The 17,057-nt window shown below is 38.9% G+C and overlaps 1 protein-coding gene across 1 annotated transcript in view; it reads left to right on the top strand.

Annotated features, from left to right (window-relative positions):
• The first annotated feature begins 16,146 nt into the window (after positions 1-16,146).
• Positions 16,147-17,057, top strand: part of LOC121948064 (ephrin type-A receptor 6-like) — a 68,676-nt gene continuing 67,765 nt past the window's right edge. The window contains 1 exon segment of the mRNA XM_042493323.1: positions 16,147-16,225. Coding sequence (XP_042349257.1) covers positions 16,147-16,225 — 79 coding nt within the window.

Raw genomic sequence — 17,057 nt, 5'->3', positions numbered from 1 at the left:
GGACAGAGTGGTCTCGCTTTTGAGCCGGCAAGGAGGTAGTAACAATGCTGAACCTGTGTCTGTATGAAAAAGGGCAGCTGGCAGAACAGGATAACGGGCAGGACGTCTTAACGGCATGTTATGCATGCAACCTACAGCGGGAGACTTAATAAGCAGCCGATAGCAGTTAGTGGTTAACTCAAAGAAACAACAGCCATAAATGTCTGCAAAAATCGGAAAAACTGGGAAAATGATGAGGTCCAGGATCTCCTTACCCTCTGAGCAGAGGATGAGATCAGCCGTCGTTCAACTGGGATGGTAAATGATTATTATTGACACTGCTGTCAGGTACTGTGTAAAAATACAAAGGAGGCATTAATAAGGGACTTTGTAGCTTAGCCATAGCACGATCTTTGTGGAAAAAAGGGCTTGTGTGTCAGCCCTGTGTTAGTCTGGTGACATGTCAAGCGTGCACCCTGCCTCTCGCCCAGTGAAAACTGGGGTATGCTCCAGGCCCCTGCAACCCTTTTGAGGATAAGCGGTTACAGAGAATGGATGGACAAAGCTGAACCAATATTAGCAGTTTTTTTGCATTACCATTTCTTATTAGTCAAATACAGTGCATATTAGCATCTATTATGATGGTTTAATAGTAATGTTTTGGGTAATTAACAAGTAAACCACACTGATATATACTCAATGTAACATGAAAAGGTTAAAGTCCTCAAAATAAAGAGAGAATGTAAAAGTGATGTGTCAGGAATTGTTTTTCTCCTTACATATGTGAATGCGAAAAACATCCATGTTTCCTTCATGTCCTGAATCAAGCCCAAAGTGGACTGACTTATATGCAAATTGTAAGTCTGTTTTTTTACTTCTTATCCCATGTTTAAGCTTACTTATCAGTTTCTCTGTACTTTATACATTTAAAATATGGGTAATTAACAAGTAAACCAGACTGATATATACTTAATGTAACATGAAAAGGTTAAAGTCCTCAAAATAAAGAGAGAATGTAAAAGTGATGTGTCAGGAATTGTTTTTCACCTTTGTGAACTTTAAGCAAAATGACACCCAGTGAGAATTACGCAAAATGAACAATCACAAATCATGTCCAACTTAACAATGAATAAAGCTGTGTCTTTATGAAGGTAATGTTTTGATACACATTCTCATTCAGACATGGATGACACTTGTTGAATACAAGCAGGGTTAATCATGTTAATTGAAAGGTAATGAGGTAGACAGGAGATGAAATAGCTGGCAGGAAATAGAAAGACACAGTAGGTCAAATGAGCCTCTAACCTTTAATGAGATCAATGAGCCATGAGACAAAGGACGGCAGGTGAGAAGATGTTAAAATGTATCGGGTCAGACTACAAGTGGACAGAGAATTAGAGAGTATGATAAAAATGAAAAAAAAAGTTTGCAATAAGACTAGGGAAGTCAGTTTTGGTTCATTTTGCTAGATATATATATCTATATATAAATATATATTTTGATTTCGATAGGCTGACATTCATTAACTGGTAATTAACCCGTTCATTTTTAAGAAAAAAAACATGAATATCTGTACAAACCTTCACAGCAATCCATTCAATAGTTGTTAAGAAATTTCAGCCTGGACTAAAGTGGTCGACAGCCAAGAGATTCCATAGAGCCATGCCGCTAGCACGGATTAAAAAGAGTAATAATATGTAAAACGGAAAGCGGTAAGAGGCAGACAGAGAGATAACAAAGCAAACTGCTGAAGAGGAGATAAAACACACTGTCACTCTAGAGTTTACTATTAACCAAATGTTTAACAGCGTCTGCAAAGGTAATTACATGTAGCCACAGGCAATAATATGAATGTTTGCTTTGTTCTGATTAGGGTATTCTTTTTTTTAAGATGAGAAAAACTATAACTGCAAGGTACAAATAATGTACCACTCATGCATTATCAGCCATGCATCTTAACACCTGGGAAAAGTACTGCTGGATAAATTACGTCGTAGAGTCCCTTGCTTGAGCATTTCGTGGGAGGACTGAGCTTGCTGAGAGTTTGCTGTGCTTGCTGTCTTTGTGGTCAGCGAGAGGGCAGCAGCCTGGTGCCACCTCTTTATAATTTCCCCTGGAGGGGTGATACATAGGTCTCACTGACTCATCTTATCAAACTGGGCCTGAGCTTAATCCTCACCAGGACACTTTGCTTCAGAGAGAGAGGGCGAAAAAGAGAGAAAGCGCTGCTACAGGAGGTTTTCACAAGTGTCAAGTTTTTTTTTTTTATATTGTTTTTCCTTGTGTAGCTTTGGGCTTGAATACACAGACTTACAGGATCATGTAGGCTGATGATCCTGAAAAACGGCCTTTAAAACAAACTAGGATTACTGTCTTGCGGTTGTATGCCTCTGCAAACAAGTGCAATTGCAATGACAGTTTACTTCCATGTCTGTCCTAAGCCATATGTTGCTATGACAATTTACAGTGCTTCTAATATTGCTGCAATGAAGCTTCATATTCGAAAATGCGGATGCTTCAAAAACATCTTAAGCCCAGCAGCACAGAGGACCTGTACAATCACCACTGTTTCAAGATTTGACCAAGTGTTTCTCCCTCTGTTTCTGAGTTCTGACTCTGAATAATGGCCTGAAAACATTATGTTGTCACAGTAAAGTTGACTTTTGACTCTTTGGATATAAAATGGCATCACTTCATCATTTTATCCTATTGGACATTTGTGTAAAATTTGTCTTGATTAATGTATACATTTTAGAGTTACAGCCAAAAACATGTTTTGTGAGGTCACAGTGATCTTGGACCACCAAAATCTCATCAGTTCATCCTTTAGTCCAAGTGGAGGCTTGTGTCAAATTTGAGGAAGTTTTCTTAAGGTCTACTTGAGATATTGTGTTCATGAGAGTGAGACAGACGCAAGGTCAGCTTGATCTTTGACCACCAAAATCTAACCGGTTTATTTTGAGTCCAGCTGGAACTTTCAGCCAAATTTAAAGAAATTTTGAAACTTTGCATGAAAAAAAGAGAAAAGAATCGTCAAATATTCGTGTTGAACTGCAGAATCTGATTTGACTGGCATAATTATAAGTCAGGTACCACCCTCCAGACCACTACTTTTGTCTGTTTGAAGGGCAGGTTTTGTTATCAAATTATTATGGATTAATATTGGCTGTGGCTTGGGGCAGCTGTGGCTCAGGAGGTAGAACAAGCTGTTCTTTAATTACCAGGTTGGCAGTTCGTTCCCCAGCTCCTCCTGTCTGCATGTCAAAGTGTCCTCAAGCGACACACTATACCCAAAGTTGCTCCTGATGAGCAGCCTAGCACCTTGCATTGCAACCACCATTGCTATATGAAAAAATGAATCAATGAGAGGCGAATAGTAACACGCTTTGTCTGGGAAGGTAGAAAGGCACTACATACAGTAAATGCTATCAATTTGATGTAGAATTGCCAATAGTTCTTTCAAACAATCGTGTGTTCAGACCTGTAGTTATAACACACTTTTGAAGGGCACGAAGCCTTTCACATCCCTTAATCACTCAGAGGATTCAACATCCCACTGGGCCTCTTAGACACAGCTTCAATCCAATTCCTAAACCACAAATCCTGGCTTCCCCTCCTGCTACCGAGATCGATCTTATAACAACAGGTGTTCACAGGTGTTCAAATGTGGTCATGCATCGACTAAAGGCCTTTCTCAGCTTAGAACAAAGGAAATCAGCTCAGTAGGCAGCGGGAGGGGGAGGGTCGCAGTTTATGTGATGTCCTCTATATGTTTGATATGTCACCTTCTCTTTGCACTGGAGATAGAGGGTTGAATACCTAAAGCGTCCTCTGACTTGAAGGAAGACATGAAGGATTTACTGTTACATCGTTAGGTTGTCGTCTTTACAGTGACTACCACCTTTCACCAATAAACAGTTTGATATATTTATAAGGTCAACTTAAACTTTATGATATTTCTTTTTTGGCAATATGATAACTCATCAAGAATGCTCTGTTTTGCATCTATTAAAAGACATTTTAACGGGGGTTATCTGTATTGTTTAGTGTGTATTTATTCATCCCCTTTATTTATTTTCATGGTTTCAACTATTATTCCTGGGGATAAAAAAAACATGCAAAATGCTAATTGTGACCTTTTTCCTTTTTACTAAAATGAAACTTCTCCCTGAGGGAAAATAAAGTTTATCAATCAAACACTACACGCTGGCAAAAGGATAAAATGAGCCTAGCATGGATATTAAACTTAACATACACACAACTTAATTTTCATATGGCCCATTTTCTCGTTCAGTGCACACTGTTCCATTTAATAGCAATGAAGCTGTGGTTAATAGTCACAGCAGAGGTGGGCTTAGTCCACTGAACTGTAATGTTAAAGTTAGGATTCTTCCTGCTGACTTCACAGCTTTCATGCTCTTGTGTTCTCAGTTTTACAATACAGCTACATGAAAGTTCACATCCAGATTTTTCAAGCATATCAAAAATAATATACTCTGGAGGGGAATGAAGGCTAAGGGAAAATCTTAACTGTCAGATATTAATGTGACTCAAAATGAAGATGTCTTGTTAATAAAGTTCAATTTTTTAAATGTTGAAATGGATGTTAAGCAAAGGGAGAGGAGAGGTGATATGAACCTTGGCTTAAACTAAAGAAAAGTAGGAGTATTATATTATATATACTATCATATACTATTATTATAGTATTTGGTGTAGGAGGAAATATAAACCATGGAGCACATGAAAAATTAAGCTCGGAAAACTTTCTCTGTGCTTCTTCAGTCCAAATTCTCTCTCTCTGTCTTCTTTCGATAAGCTGGTTATGGGCATTTTGCTCCTTCAGTCAAACCAACAAATTTTACCACGATCTCTATTAGCCAATCATGTTGCTGCTGTCAAACTTTCTCCTGTCTGCTGCTGTCAGCTGTCATTGCTGGCAGGAATTGTCATGCTCTCCTTCACCCCATCCACTCTCAGTCATTATATCCAGTGCCCAGGTCTGGCTCATCATCGCATCCAAGTCCTCAGCCGACTCTTGATCTCATCACCACAACCACCAGCGTCTAGACTCCAGAGGGGGTTCCTGATTCTACTACAGCATCACAACCTCCTTAAAATATATGACATCACAATAGGGTTATCACCAAAGACTATTCACATTTCTCATACTTTGGTCTTTGCACCTGTAAATTCATAGTCTTTCACTCAGAATAAGTGAAAGACTATGAATTTACAGTACAGTAGTTGTGCGAACCCAGACAACCTGACAGTTAGCTTTGCAACTTTGAAGGAATAGGTGTTTTTGAGAAATACAAACTTCTTCATCCACCCAATAATTCTGTACAGTGTCCCTGTCTGTAGCGCAGGTTTCCCAAACATGATTAGGGAGGACACGTTTTGATACCTGTACAGGAACAATGGTACCACGTGTCAAGAAATAGTTACACCAAGTTTATCTTTCCAAAATAGATCATACAACAAAGACACACGGAGTTAATTAGTGAGCTTTAGAAATGTTGGTACATTGTTTCCCCCACATTTATTCATTTGTGGCAGCCTGCCAGTATTTAAACATCTGTTGCCTCAAATTAATTATATATTTTTTGAAGTTGGAGTGTTCATTAGGAGTGCTATTAGGAAATGTATACTATTTGGTTAGTCATTTGCCTCAATCCTGGACTGCAGAGTGTACTTTGAGCAAAGATGGAGCAGCAGAACACCAGGTGCAGTGAGAGTGAAACTGGGTTGAAAAAATTTCCTTTCGCTCCTCTAATCTGTCAATCTGATCTCTCTGACTGGATCAAAAGATCAATGATCCACCCTGTGGCTCCTAATTCATCAAACGACCGCTGATTCTCATGAACTCATGAAAGTCTGCCTGCACTGGATTCAAGGACCCCCTAAAATGTCTGAATGTCATGATTTAATCACGCAGCTCTTCTAGAATTTCTAGAGAATGTTATTAGACAGAACAAGGTCACTTCAGGAGGGTTGTGACACTCAAAAAAAAGTATTTTTGGGCCACATGGCATCACGTGATGGGCTGGAAGTTGTGATTACATGATTTGGCCACTATGTCAAATTGGCTTCAAAGTCAGGAGCCATGGGGGCTTGGGTGTGTGAGGCTGCACTGTGTTTTTACCAAAATGCTCACTATGTTCACTATCTTAATTTGGTGGGTTACTAGGATTGCAAGCTAACAATTGCTAATTAACACTAAATACAAAGCACAACTGGGAATGTCATTAGACCAAAGTGGTGTACCGGGCAATTGACACATGGGTGGAAATCTGGTCTGCAGGGAACCCACATGCTTAATTCTGGACTTAAAGCCACTCCTCACAATCTGTCAGGATTTGATCGTCGTGTCTGCACGCTTCAAACAAGTTCATGCATAGTAAATTTCAGAGCCACTTAGTTGGAAATTAAATTAGCCTCTCTAAATGCATTTTAATTCCTGTACACAAGAAATGATTCTTTATGTGATGAACAGACCCGTTCAGAAACAAGCTTATAACCGATTACCTCCCATTCACACACACATACGCACCCTCTAAATGACTGTCTGTTTCCTGTTCTGTCAACCCCTTTTCCACTTTCCTCTAATCATGACCAATAAAAACAATTAAGCATCTCTCTGTTTATCTGCCAGCTTTCTAATATATCTCACTTTCTAGTCTTCCTTTCTTTACCGAGCTATTCTCCTTCTTCTTCTTCCTCTTCTTCTTCCTTTTCCCCTGTCCTCACTCTTCTGCATGACCAGTTCCATGTCAGCCCTTAATTGTGTTTTGATGTTCCTCCAGACCTGCAATTGAGCTCCATTCTCGCCAGCCAAAACAGAACAGACATTTGTCAATGCACAGGCACTGAGATTCCCTACTCCCTCTCTTCCACATTTTCTGCTGTTGCCCTCCATTTAATCTCCTTTTTACCATCCTTTCTTCCATCCTACATTTATCCAGACTTAATATGCTTATGCCATCTATCTATCTATCTATCTATCTATCTATCTATCCATCTATCTATCCATCTATCTATCCATCTATCTATCCACCATCCTAGACTTCAGAGAGTGCGATGGAGCAGTAAAATCAATGTAGGACAATACCAAAGACCTCTTTTCCCCTCTGGGGCCCATGTCACATGTAATCACTGTTACTTATAAGACAAACACACACATGCACATACACACACTGTTAGTTTGTCCTAACACTGAACTAAGCTCAGCTCAGAGAGTAAATATTTGTGCTGTGCAAGCTCTAGACAGAGGAAGGCTCCTCACCTCAGCACTGTGCCACCAAATCATGAAATATTCACAGACAGAGATGGGAGGAGGGAACGAGAGAGTGAGAGTGAGAGGAAAAAAGAGAGAGAGGTCACACATAACAGAATAAGATGGACGGAGGGGAAAAAGTGCGTGGGCAGGTGGCTCGATCAGTACTACAGTGGAAGATCTGAAGGAGAGGAATGGGTTGTTTGTGGAGAGGAAGAGGAGAAAAATCAGAGGAGGTGTTGAGGGAGGCCGCAGGAGTGAACAACAAGGTTGAAGGCTGAGGAGAGAGGTTGAAGAGTGTGACAGGACAGAAAGCAGGCAAAGGAGCAGTGAGGGAGGGGAGGGATGGGTGCTCTAAATGTGGAGGACAAATAAAGATGTAGACTGACAGGCAGACCAAATCAGGAATAATCAGGCAGCACAATGCGTGGTGTCCTACAGCAGAGGAGATGTGTAAGAGTAAATGGATTGCAGGAAATGATGCTCTAAAGCTCTTTACGGTCCCAGTCAGTCTGCAGCTGAAGAGTGATAATCCCCATCCAGCACTTAATGAGGGTTTATTCTTTCACAGGTCATTCTGTCCTGGTATCTTGAAAGACTGGATCACAGCTCTATTCACTTCCACTCCACTCACTTTGCGACGTTATAAAGGATCAAAAAATGATTACATTTTTTCCTCCTGTCTGATACTTGCACATGTAATTGCGTGAAGTTTACTCTGAGCTAATTATACTTAAACAACAGTTACAAAGCTGATCTTTATTACATTTAAATCTTTATCTGCAATTTGATTCAGTGTGTTATGCTCAGTTTTTTAGCCATTTTCTGTGGTGGGGGAAGTTTTTAGAAATACTTTACCTACTAAATGACTATCTGTATCTATTACTCACCATGTGGAGTTTGTAAAGAAAATGTAGGTTTTTTTGTGTGCCCCACAATAAATGAAGACTTCAAAAACTGAGACAATTCGTAATGACTTGAAGGAAAAGGGGGGCATGTTAAGCAACAACATAACTACATTGCAACTCTTACATAAAAGTCTCATTTATCTAGTTATATGCTCAGTACTTACCAAACAGACTGCCTTTTCTATCTATCTATCTATCTATCTATCTATCTATCCATCCATCCATCCATCCATCCATCCATCCATCCATCCATCCATCCATCTATCTATCTATCTATCCATCTATCCATCCATCCATCTATCTATCTATATATCTATCTATCTCATCAATGATCTCTTCAAAGACCTGCTGATCAAACTAACTGATCAATGCAGTGGTAGACCAGCAGCTCCCATGTTCAGTGAGGTAAAATTACTGGTTTTGTCAATAGGGTCAGGCTTAGAAAAGACATTAAGTTTCACTTTTAGTGCAGTTCCCCATCGTAAAGAACTGTCTGATTGGTAAATACTGAGCATATAAGTGGATAAACAAGACTTTACTGCACGAGTTGTGTGAAAGTTTAAAACCCACTGTTTTGATATAGTTTTGCTGATGTTAAACATGGACCTCTATGACTTTAAGAATTTGCTAAATTCTTTTGGATTTTTCAGTCACTGGAGGCATGCAAGAAAAAAGCATTTTCTTAATGAATTCAACATAGCAAGGAGTGAATAATTTATATAAAAGCGGTCATTTTGGGGATAAAGTATTCCTTTAAGTAAAAGTAGCAAGCAAGTAGCAAGTAGCACTATGGTGTAGAAATAATCTGTTACAAGTAAAAATCCAGCATTCAAAGTCAAAAGTATTTGCATAAAAATATACTTAAAGGACCCAAAGCATAAATAGTCATTCTGCAAAATGGCCCATTTCAGTATTGATGCATGAATGTGTTAATCACTTTCATGTTGCAGCTGGTAAAAGTGGAACTACTTTTAATTACTTGCTGGGTAGTTTAATCCATAATCATACATCGTAATTTTTTAGTTGCTCTACAGTATTAATTATCAGAATCCGCAAAGTAACTAAAGCTATCAGATGAATGTAGAGAAGAAAAATATTTACCTCCAAAATGCAGAGGAAAAGAAGCATAAGTACCTCAAAATTGCACTTAAGTACAGTATTTGATTTAGTTGTACTTAGTACTTAGTTACATTCCACCACTGACTAGCATTGTTACAGAAGGGAGAGCTGGTCAGAGACATGGTCCATCACTTTGGTCAAAAGTAAAATATTTTGACAATGGAAAGTCTTAACATTTTCGCATTCATGGTTCTTGTGATGTATCCTAACAACTTCATGATTCACCTAGTTGACATTTTTGGTGCAAAGTGACATATCTCTGGAACTATTGGAGAAATTGCACTGAAATTTGATACATCTTCAGAGACTGAATAACTTTAAAAAAAAATGATATTTCACTGAACTTTCTGCTTGCACCACCTCCAAACAATTTCTGTAACTTTCTGAAACTGACGATCGCAACACCATGAATTCTCCAGCGAAAAGTGAATGTGTGCCGTTATCCCCATTAGAGTGATTACTGCGTCTTGCCCCTCTACATGACAGCAGCAGGCTTTTCATCTCATCTTTGAGTCAGACCATTTTGAATAGCTATAACCACTTTTGCCTTCTGACATGGTTGGATGTCCCGCTGTTTAAACTAGTTTGTTTCAAGCATATACCTCCGTCTTTTGTTTTTCTGATGGCCCATGCAGCATATAGAGACATCTAACATTGGAGCTGAATGGCTCAATTATAGCCAAGCTGTCTCTAGAAAAATCACTTTTCACACAACTGTGTACGTGGAGAATTGTTTCCATCTAAAGTGAAGCGATGAGAATAGCAATATTCTAAATGTTTTGGCTTTTGGGGATGTGGAACAGGTATGGGCTTGTATAGTATTTGTAAATAATATGTGTTAACAGCAAATCAGTCTTCAGTCATCATTAAACAGGGGAAGCAGTATCTGCGTTTCAGTGTCAGGAGCAACAAGATGCATCAACTCCAACATGTACAACAGCTGAAGGTGTTCTGGTGGGTGGATTTAAGTGACTGTTAGCCACTGGAAAAAGTGAAAAATTGACCTGGCAGTGCTGAAGTATTGCTGGTTGGGAGCAGAGCCAATACAATATACATCTGTTATGTCTCAGGACATGTCTTTTTTTTCTTTCTTTTGCATCTTTATCCCAATTGAGTTTTCTGTGCTGACACTATGTATTTATTAAATGTAACATTAAAATGATTTGCAATTACAGGTATTGATGACAGCAGTGTGAAGACCCAGACCAATATCAAAGAACTAGTGGCAGCAGAGGCCGACTGTTGCGTCACCTTACAATGCCTGTGTTTCAGCCAAAAGTTTGCATCTGAACACACCTGGCCAGCTAGCGAGTCTGTTCTGCACCTGCAAGGTTTTAATACTTGCAATTGATTTAAATAATAATAAACATACACATTATGATATATTATAGAATCAATCTGTAGATTAGAGATTTTAACTTCAAGTTTATATTGACAAATGAAATGTTTCATGTTACTGCAAATGCACACTATTCAAGTCGCTTGCCTGCAGCTATTCTTCAGTTTGTTTTGGGTTCATTTGCAGAAATATCTGCAGCGAGAAAATGTATTGTGACAATTTTTTTCCCACTCATTTCCAGAAAACTACTGAAGGCAATGAGACACAGTACAATGAAAGGAAAAGAAACTTCATTTTAAAATGAAAATATCCCAACAATGTTTAATTTAGAAAATCATTCTTGTGTTCATTCACCTTTATGTTTCTCTTGATAAATGTAATTTTAGACCTGAAAGACTGTGAAAGCCAAAGCCTATCAGTCAGCGTCATTCATTAAAATAATTGGTAGGTAGTCTGCACATGATGCAGCTGCTGTGAAACCATCCTTGTTAACCTTCTCTCTTCATAGTTCCTCAGCAGGAGTCCAAAACAGCCTTTTACATTATAGATTATAGATGGCACAGATACATTATAGTACAGATGGAAGAGGATTTGCACTTCTAACAACTCATTATCAAATCATAACCATTACTATATGTTCAATTACCCACAGTCCAGCCAAGACTTATGTTTTATTTCTTTACATTTAATTTTTTGGCACACGTTTTTGTCCAAAGCCATATGGTAAAAATGGATGTACTGTGGTCCTTTGGGCTTAAGATGGATGTTTGCTACTTTTAAAAGAAAGCCCCTATCAGAACACAAAGAGCATGCCATAGTAAGTGAAATGTGGGAAGAGGTAAACAACACTGCTAACACAAAAGAAAGATTTACTAAAGGAGTCAGAAGTGCAGCAGAAACAATACAAAAGCTTATACCCCTATAATATTAGCAGCTCCTAGAGACTGTGATGATTTACACAACTGGCGTTTATAGACATCAAAAAGCTTCTTCTGAGTGAAGCTTGTTGATATATAATAATTTAAATCCAAATGGTTTACCATTTTTGAAGAATAATTATTACACAGCAATCTCTTTGTTCGTTTTTGAGATACCATGTGTGGAAAGCTGGCGTGTTAACGTAAGTGTCGAGCAGTGTTCAAAAATGGGAATGATTAATCCTCAGGGGAACACAAATGCGCTCAGTATGTTTCATGGAAATATGTTAATGAGATGTGTATGGCACTTCTTATATTAAGTCTAATATACACAATATGCAAAAAAAAATCATACTGCAATTATTTTGATAGATACTGCAATTGCGATATGAGTCGCAATGATAAGATTAATTGGTTCTTGCTGGGTTCTGTCACAAACAAGTATGTTCTCTTACATCTGGAATATGATTTATGGGTCTGGGAATATCTGTGATACTCAAAGCTTCATTTATAATGGTATGTTATGGCACATTTTCCTTTATCAAAAAATTAAATTAAATTAAAAATATCTTTTTCAGACTTGTAGTCTTCAACCTCTTCTGCAAATGACAACACTTCTGGCAATTAATCAAATTTCACGCAGCTCTCTCAAGAGCCACAAAAGGCTTCATACAACTTTTGTTTTACATTTGTAATGGTATTCGCCGAGACCTTTAACAAAAGTTAATTGTATGCAGTGGAGTTCATGTGGAAAGTTGGCCTGAAAGTGGTGCTTGGTCACAAAGTCACCTAAAACATTAGCATCAGGACCTTCTGTTGAAAATGAATACCAACAACATTGTTCATGGAAATACACAGATTTAGCCCTAAAAAAATGTCTTCTAGGACACTCTTAATTCGTCAATAGAGTGTCACAGTTTGGCATTGTTGGGCCACTGACCAAGTGTTGGTATTTGATGAGTTTGGAGTGAGAATGTGTTGTCCAGGAAATCGTGAATATCAACACCAAATCCCATGGAACTGGCCAACTGTTGAGGTATCATACTTTGAACAAATGTGCTGCTTGGGCAGATGGACAAACAAATTAAAATGCCATCCTTTTGGACCCACTGCTTGTAGGGCAAAAATAGAATCATAAAAATATGGGAGGCAGATATGCTCAATTTGCTCTGCAGGAAGTAAAAGGATTAAAAATGACTGTTAGAATCAAAAGCCACATGCCTATAGTCTTTCAAACAGCAGGTAGAACAGGAGGATACAACAGAGAGACAGAACTGAAAACAAAAATACATAAAACAAAGGGACGTGGTTAGCTTAGTTCAGTCAATCATTCCAAAAGTTTTACAACTAAATGAATTGGAGGAATATGGTCAGTAACAGTTATGATATGGTTTTGTGCTGTATATTTTAAAAACAATAATGCTTTAAGAACACAATCCAAAATCTATTCCAACTTTTTTAAAATCTATACCATATCCTGCCAATTTCAGCAGAAGGTGGGAATAATGGTAGAGGAATGGAACTTGTCCCTGAAAACAAGAAGCAGCAATATCAGAACGATATGTTTAAGCAAAATAAAATACTTTAACAGTTTACTAATCGCTATAACCACAAATCTGCATATGTATGCCAATTTCTGTAGGTAATGGAAGATGCCTAAGTAGATAACAGAGACTTTTGGTGTCTAAAGTATCCTAGTTTCTGTTTGTAGCCTGAGAAGTTTTGACCAGTCATGAGTGATAGTTAAACAGTCCACGTGAAAAGGCAGAATGTACTGTTCACAGCATGTTGTGCCTTTATTTAATTAATCTGTATTAATACACATATGGAGATATCTGTTTATAGAGATCAGCCAAATGCCAGGAAAGGAAGTCTTGACTCAGATATCTGCTGGCTACATTGGATCTTCTTACATACTGGCTATTGCAGCGAGAGGCTTATTGTCGTTGGACTGATAGCTAGCGGGTTCTGAGATTGATAGTTGACTAAATCCATCTGGCTATGCAGATGGCACACAAACAGTCATGATTTACGTGAATATCTGAACCCTTTCAGAATTTATTTGAACTTATGCAATGCAAAAAAAAAATCAGAGGCACACTCTTCTGCAGTCTGGTGTAACTGTCCATGGTGCTGAAACACCGTATTAAAATAGATTATCATTGAGAGAAGAGATGAGCCCTGTTTCCTTCATTGGAAGGGCCCTGCCTTTATATTTTGGGGGGCCCCAAGTGATGTGATCACCTTTATTTTACAATGTATAAAGTAACACAACAACAACAGGACACTCTTCTATCGGAAAAGACTAAAACAAAGTTCTCCAAATATTTAAAATACTCTATTGTAATTACAGGTGTATTTAGGACATGTTTCTAAGCTTCACAAAAAAATCTTCTCAGATAACTGACATCAGAGAGGCAACAAAAGTAACCTTTGAAAAAAATTAACATTTGCTGTCTATCCAGAAATTATTCACAACTTGTGTAAAAGGTGAATACAGAGACAAGACAAAAAATGAAAAAAAAAAAAAAACTGTGTATATGGATTACCCCTGGAAACTGCCACAGACCTGCCCTGACTGGAACCTGGTACACATGTTACACCACAAACACACTAAGCAGCGGCAAAGTGCTGCTGGTGGTGAGCTGCCACGCAATAGTTATGGAAAGCTGCAGCGGCTACTCAGACCCGCAATTGTTTGATTCTCCAACAAAGTGTTTCCAAACTAAAAATGAGGTATAGTATAACTTTTAGCAGCAAACTGCAGCCAGATGATACCTGCAGCCAATCAGTAAACAGAGTCCTGTGGCTCAAGTGACAGGCGGACTTATGTCACAAAGATTTTCCTCCTGCCTGAAACACATGAATACATCTCCCGGCCACAGAGATGTGTAATTATTGCTGCATTTGCCATTGCTTGGTGTGTTTTTGGTGCTAGTTTGGCTCAATGGTTCACCATGACAATAAAAATAAAACTGGTGCAGCCTAAGAATGCAACAAAGTTAGGTTCAGTAATCATCGTGGTGACTTACTGTTTCTACAGAAGGTGAGCAAGCTACATTTCTACTCCTGCTGTGTATCTGCAACACCACTTCTTTTCTGTAGGCTACAAGCTCATCAACAATACAGTGGATGTAATTTTTTGTCAGCAACTGCATGCTAACATTGTTGAACTGCCCTGCCTAAATGCTGCAATGCCATTGTCAATGCAGCCAGCAATTACTTGAGCTATCAGTCAAAAAGACAATAGGTGACTGATGTAACCCATCAGTCCAAGCAGCACCTTTATCCTCCAACAACCGAGCTTAACTCTGGAGGCCAAAGGGTCATTATACCATCTCCCTGTGGACTATTAACAATCAGCTCTGCTATTGTGTTACAGATTAAAGCTCACAGGCCATTAGTCAGGACAGGTAGAAGTGTTTGAAGAAAGCATTAAAGCCCAATTAGTGTAAAAGTGATGTGTGGGTTCATTTCTAGTGTGCAGCTGAGACATATCTACCAAAATGTGGCATAAATATGGGATAAGGAAACGTACACAAAAGCATGTTAATTTATTTTTCCCTGTACAACCAGAACACAGGCTGTTTGCAAACATAAACAACACTATAAAACTCTTCAAAAACTGAGTAATGTAAATAAATCACTGCCATTTTGTATATGAACATTAAATTACAGTACATGAATTGGCCGCACTGCTTTAAATTCCTTCTCACAACCATGAAGGGACTCACAGGAGCATGTAAATGAATCTGTGTGTGCACCTTCAACCCACCACGCCATATCAACTTATACTCTATTTGTCTGCTCGCCTTCCTCCCCCGCCACCATAAATAGAAACTGGCCCAGACACATTACTATTCCTACAACATAATCCAATGCAGGTATAACCTACATCATGGCACAGAAGTGATACACCGACTTTAATAATGGCTTCATATTTCCTTCCATCTCCACAGCGTCGCCCCCCTGAATCAATAACAGAGAAGCCCACACATTCAGTCTAATGGAAATGACTGACCCGCGCGTTTTGCGTGATGTAAAGCGAGAAAGACCAAGTTAGATTTGCACGCATGGACTTGTGGTGGAAAAAAAATCGGCTCCTGTGCTTGCGCCAGAGAGAGAGAGAGAGGGAGGGGGAGAGAGATACAGGCAGTGATACAGAGACACAGTGAGGGATGCACTGGCTGAAAGTGAAGCGGGAAGTCCGGGATTTTCCCTTTTCTCTCCCGTTTTGGGATAAAAACATTAAATGACAGACTTTAGCACAAACGCTCATCGGGGAAGTTCGCTTTTCGGACACTTTCGGGATAGTCTGCACCTGCCGACCTCTCCCTGTTCTGAGGTTTCAAGACAACATTCATTTCTAACTTGATCTCTTGTTGGGTGTTTGTGCGCAATGGCCGGTCGTTTACACGTGTCTGTGGTTCGGGATGGCTGGAAAATTAAATAAATTAGAACTCCTGTGGATGCGAGAGTGACCTTCTAATTGGATATTGGGAAGATTTCAGTCGCCTCTTTCATGAAACATCCTTACCTTTTCATTTTGGGGATCTACTTAGGAGTCTGTGCAGCGTTTTAGTTCAGAGCGCACTTGTGTCTGACTCAACGATGTGCTCCGGTGGGAAATACTGTGCGTTTTTGTTCTTGCTCAGAGGTATCCTGTCGGACCCGGGAACCTCAAACCAAGGTGAGAGCGAGGTTGGATGCACCAAATGTGACGATTTTGAAGTATATTTTTAACAGTACTGATTGTCTCTTCCCATTACGCACATGCACGCTCACACGCAAAACACAAGGTAACTTGATGTTTTTGCAGTGCAGTCTAGTTTACTGTCTACAGCCAAAACATTGTTTTTCTAGCATATTAAATACTTCCAAAAAAAACAAAACATGTACAGAATATAATGTCTTCACTTCTCACATGGGTCATGGATGTCCTAATAAGCATTAAAGTGTAATCTTTTCACAGGTGATTCTGGGCTGTTTTGCACATTAGATAATAGAATGACACCTATGGGTGACTATTAATTTGTGTTTTCCTTCAGGTGTTTCGCTTTTTCCCTCCAATGTCAATTTGTCGGTTGAATCAAGATGTCAGTCTCTTGGTTTGAGCAGGAGATGACATTGGGTCTATGAATTATTACAAATTACAACAACAACATACACAACAACAGCAGAAACAGATATAAATTGTGTACAACCTAAAAAGGCACATACAATTTTCAATTTCTTGGCTGAACCAAGAGATGTCAGTCTTGGTTTTAGACGATGTGTCTGTCCTAACCACTGATGCTGTGCAGCGTAGACAACACCTCTTTGAAAGACTCAGCATAGCAATAATAATGTTTTTTGTTACTTTTCTACCTGCTCTCTTTTAAAATAGATAAACTGTGGCCTCAAAATGCATGCACAAATTTTAGCTAAACCAAAAGATGTCATTCTTTGTCAGAACGTGTCTGCTGTACTGATTACTGAAAGGTTGCAACATACATATCTGAAAGATTGAACCAGCAGTGTTA

This window comes from Plectropomus leopardus, chromosome 1 (assembly GCF_008729295.1).
Source record: "Plectropomus leopardus isolate mb chromosome 1, YSFRI_Pleo_2.0, whole genome shotgun sequence".
In the NCBI taxonomy this organism is placed as follows: Eukaryota; Metazoa; Chordata; class Actinopteri; order Perciformes; family Serranidae; genus Plectropomus; species Plectropomus leopardus.
The sequence above is the reverse complement of the archived record's forward strand: the minus strand, read 5'-3'. Positions and strand labels throughout refer to the sequence as shown.